Here is a 4,959-nt window from a genome sequence, read left to right as displayed (position 1 = left end):
GTAACTTTATTCAAAACTAATTAAAGTAAAAGTAAAAGTTCAGGTTTTGTAAACAACTTGAAAGACAATTAAGACAAATTGTAATTACATCATTAAATTTAAATGTAGCTAATTACATTTAAATTTAATTAAAATTACAATTTTAATTAAAATTAAAAATACCAAAATATACAGTATTTTGGTTCTGTATATGGCAGAACCAAAATACATATTTTTTCACATTCTGAAGTGGTTTGACTTCTGCGTTATCCATACAGGTAGCATATAGGACAGTAAAATATTAATGATTTTGTTTTGGTTTGCACAATGAGCCACTGGCGATTTTCGTTATAGCCCTGGCAAGAATTTAAAACTACTTTTACCCCTGGACAGCGCACACCAGCATGTTGCCATCAACTCTTCAGGGCAATTGGAAGCACCTTCAAAAGTTGAAAGCAGTGCTAAGGGTTTGGATCCTGACCTGTTCGGATCTGGACCACAGTTCGTCTCTGCTTCCCAACACATCTTATCACTCACAGCTTTGCACACTCCGTAGCCAAATAGGAGGGGAGAAATGACGTAACCATGCAAGCCAAGCTCCTCACAGCGAGCATTACCAGGTCCTTTATAAAGCGCCCCAATATTGGTCACCGAGCAGCCTCTGCCTCGGACTGATCATTGCCAGTGCAGCGTTCAGTAGCAGCCATGTCTCACGGATGGGGATACGGACCGAGCGACGGTAAGAACCCTGCAGCCTCCAGCACTGCCAACCGGGAAGTCTCACTCCTTATTACACTGAAAAGAGTGTGACTGGGCTACATTAATAATTACAAAAGAAATGCCAGCAGCCTACTGATGATAAAATAAAAAATAAAAAATAAAAAAAAGAGTGCGTGTTTAATTACACTTTTATAAAATTATAATTATTATTTAAATTACATTTTACTTATTTCTGTCTAAACACTGTCAGCTCAAAATTATTAAGTAGAATTGAATTATAGTTTAACATTAAGGTAGACAATATTGAATATTCAAATAAATTCTCCCCAATGGGAGCTTTTGGTTTTAATTGCCGTACATTTCTACTCCAGGAATTGCGCTACACAAACATAATTAAATCAGTAGTTTTTACTTAAAGTTGAAGGGTGTAAAATCTATTCAGCTGTTTTAATCGTTACTTTGTTGCCATTTAAAGTAAGCAATTATCACACTTTTCTGGAGTAATGAGTGTAGCAGGACAGCCTGAGGAGAGCTGCTTTATGGCAACAACTGCGGTTAAAACACATCAGCTTTATGATGCGCTGCTCGGATGTTCCCAACTCTGGACACTGAAGGTCATGATGAGGAGGATCAACTAAAGTGACGGTTGTTCGTTTCAGGCAGTCGGCTTCCTGCCAGCTAAGTTTTCTGAATGCATTGACTTTTACAGTTGGAAAATATGTTAGAAATATCTGAAATATCTTATTGTGTTTATTGAGTTCAGTAAACACAATAAAAGTCATAACTTCTTACTAAATTTTACATTTTATTCTGTTCATATTGATGCTTGCAATAAAATTTGACCTGCATTTGTAGTTCGCTCACAACTTTCTATTTTTTCTAAACTTAATAGAGATGTTGCCTAAGGAATAAATTAGTGATATCTTGATAAATGAACCATTCTGTAACCACATACTGTAAGTATTCATTATGAATGATCACACTGCGTTTGTTTCTATGGGAGCAATGCTGCTTTTCTTCAAGATGTACTGGAACATCAAAATGGTCACAGTAAAAACTTTGTCTTTATATAACGAACTTGAATAGGTCCTCATTTTTACATTTACAGGACCTGACAAGTGGGCAGAAAACTTCCCGCTTGCTAATGGACCCAGACAGTCTCCCATCAACATCGTTACCAAGGAGGCCCAATATGATCCGTCTCTGAAGCGTCTGAAACTCCAGTATGACCCCTCCAATGCCAGGGGCATTCTCAACAATGGACACTCCTTCCAGGTGGACTTTGTGGACGACACAGACAGCTCCAGTAAGCAAAGCTGACCCCTAAGTTTGACACTAAAGCTCTGAAGGACCACTTCATCATTTTATACTCATTCTGAAAATGGTTTTAGTTTTGTTTCAAGTCCTGTGTCACTCAGATGCATTGTTGGTATAACAAACATGACATCCTAAACTCCTAAAACCTGATTTCTGACTTTTATTTTAAATACTTGCAAGATATATTATTACTTTACCTTTGAATTTTATCTCTCCTGTTTGTTTCCTCCACCCATGCTGTATGTACACACAGATAAGCATGTCTGATGATGTAAGTGTTCAGTTATCTCCTAACAGCCCTGTTTCTTTATCTCAAGGTCAACATGCATGTTCAGCCCATCATCGTGACTCTTCAATTTTACTCTGTGCTCCAGTAGTTGTCACAGATAAACAGCTATAATCTGTCATAAAAGCCTTAAAAATTTAATTTTTGAACATGCAGGCAACTTCAAATATCAAATGGTCAATATAAACAGATGAAAAGAAATGTGAAACATACCCAAGAACTTACCCTTAATGTGTAGTTAATTCCATTTATTTCAGTTTAATTATAAAGGACACGCTGTTAGACACAGATGACGCTGGCTCAGATAAAGCTTCTTAAAATTTAAATGGGCTGCACAGTGGCGCAGTTGGTAGCACTGTTGCCTTGCAGCAAGAAGGTCCTGGGTTCAATTCCTGGCCTGGGGTCTTTCTACGTGGAGTTGTTCTCCCTGTGCATGGTGGGTTCTCCGGCACAATCCAAAAACATGACTGTCAGGTTAATTGGTTTCTCTAAATTCTCCCTAGGTGTGTGCATGGTTGTTCATTCTGTCTGTTTCTGTGTTGCCCTGCGACAGACTGGCAACACTCTAAAAAGAAATTAGTTGAACCAACTTAATTGAATTGCTTCAATTGGTAATAAGCAATCCAACTTAATTTATTAAGTTTAACCAATTCAATATATTATAATCATCCAACTAAATTTGTGAATTTTCTTTTTTAACAAATTTATTAAGTATGTTTAAGATGACAAATCTAAGTCAGTCTTACTCAAATAATTTAGTTTACTTCAAATAAAGAAGTAAATTAATAAAGGATATGTTTTGTTCAAAGGGTTTTTGGCTGAGGCAGCCTTTATTTGAGCGTAGTTATTCATGAAAGTGGTCAGTGACAGAGAGGAAGACCTGCAGCTAAGGTCATCAGGTTGGACATCAAACCTGCGAAGGCCGTGTCAAGGACTAAGTCCTCCTTATGTGGATTGTGCTCTGCACCCTGGTTGGTACAGAATCTGTCCCTGGTAAGCTTGAGTCATGGTGTCAGATGTAGGATACAAATATGGTATTGAACTTAATTCTTTCAAGTAAAGTCAAAGTAAAAAAATCCTTTAAGGAAAAGATTTGTAACTTTTAAGTTAGAGTGTATTTAGAGGACACTGTAAAAAGAGTATTAGGCTCAAACTAAGAAGTTATAAAATATTTAGTTTAGAACTACTTAAAAGTTTGAGTTGACATTTTGTAGAATTAAGTCAAAGAGATTTTAAATGTTTATTCGAACAAAATAAATGATTTGAGTAAGAGTGACTTAAATTTGTCATGTTAAACCCCCTTATGAATTAAGCTGCAGAAATTTAGCAAATTGAGATGGAAGGACTTAGTGACTTGAGTTGGTCAGACGTAGGGTACGAAACTGGCATTGAACTCAATTGTTTTAAATAAAGTGAAAAGTTCCTTTAGGTTAAAGATTTGTAAGTTTTGAGTTAATTAAACACAAAAAATAAGTTGTCATAGCAAAAGCAAAAGAATTAACTGAAATTAATGTAAATAAGTCAATAAGATGAACTGCAGCCGAAATACACTTTTTAGACTGAACCTGTCCAGGGTGACCCCGCCTCTCGCCCAAAATGTCTCACCGGAGATAGGCCCCAGCACCCCTCCCAAACCCGCTAGGGACAAGGGTGTAGAAAATGGATGGATGGAAGTGTAAATGTATAATTTCCAATTTTTCATGGTTTATTGTTCAACTATTTCCTCTTACAGCTGATCAACAGTAGCTTACAAAAGTTATAGCTAGCAGGAGCATTTTAGCATGCTATATTAAAAGAGCTTTGTCACTGGCTGATGCAAATAGAAAAATTATTTATTTGTTGTTTTTTTTTCTCTGTCTTAATGAGTCTGTTATTTGTATTTCTCAGCCCTGACTGGAGGTCCCATCTCTGGAACATACCGACTGAAGCAATTTCATTTCCACTGGGGAGGCAGTGATGATAGAGGCTCTGAGCACACTATAAACGGCATCAAGTTTCCTTGTGAGGTAATGAATGAACTGAGGTATGTTTGTATTGTTGAACACATGCATAGAAAAATAATAATGTGAAGATTTGCTATAACCTTAAACTCCTCACATCAAATACAAGGCAGGACTTTGTCCTCTTAGTTTAAAGGCTCAGGTGTTGATATATATATATATATATATATATATATATATATATATATATATATATATATACCGTATTTTCCGCACTATAAGGCACGCCTAAAAATCTTCAATTTCCTCAAAAGCCGACAGCGCGCCTTATAATCCGGTGCGCCTTATATATGGACCAATATTGAGCCACAACAGGTATAGCAACTACGGTAAGCAGCCGCCGACTTCATTTTCGCCCGTAGAAGAAGAAGCGCGCGGTGCATGCTGGGATAGTTGTCAGAACGCTGGTTTGTTAATAAAGTTTGACTGACCTATCTACCTACAGACCGTCTAGAATCAGGTCGTCTGCTGGTCATTTAGCGTTCTCCACGAACATGCTGTGTGCGAACGGAGAAGGGTGACCATCATCCACCCACGCCCCAGCCCAGTTGAGGAAGGCTCTCCCCGACTGGAGTCGGACTGTTTTGTTGACATTCTCTTTAGTGCAGCTCCACCTAGTGGATGCATAATGTAACTCCAGCCTCTACTGTAATGTCT

The 4,959-nt window shown here is 37.5% G+C and overlaps 1 protein-coding gene across 1 annotated transcript in view; it reads left to right on the top strand.

The window, feature by feature from the left end:
- Window positions 1-561: 561 nt before the first annotated feature.
- LOC106907080 (carbonic anhydrase-like) overlaps window positions 562-4,959 on the top strand; it is a 10,235-nt gene continuing 5,837 nt past the window's right edge. Inside the window, exons 1-3 of the mRNA XM_014972611.2 lie at window positions 562-718; window positions 1,808-2,005; window positions 4,190-4,308. Coding sequence (XP_014828097.1) covers window positions 685-718; window positions 1,808-2,005; window positions 4,190-4,308 — 351 coding nt within the window. The 5' untranslated portion in view covers window positions 562-684. The remainder of the gene's footprint in view (window positions 719-1,807; window positions 2,006-4,189; window positions 4,309-4,959) is intronic.

This window comes from Poecilia mexicana, unplaced genomic scaffold (genome assembly GCF_051168715.1).
Source record: "Poecilia mexicana isolate PSO_F unplaced genomic scaffold, ASM5116871v1 scaffold_17, whole genome shotgun sequence".
Classification (NCBI taxonomy): Eukaryota; Metazoa; Chordata; class Actinopteri; order Cyprinodontiformes; family Poeciliidae; genus Poecilia; species Poecilia mexicana.
Note: the sequence above shows the minus strand (reverse complement) of the source record. Positions and strands in the feature narration are given on the sequence as shown.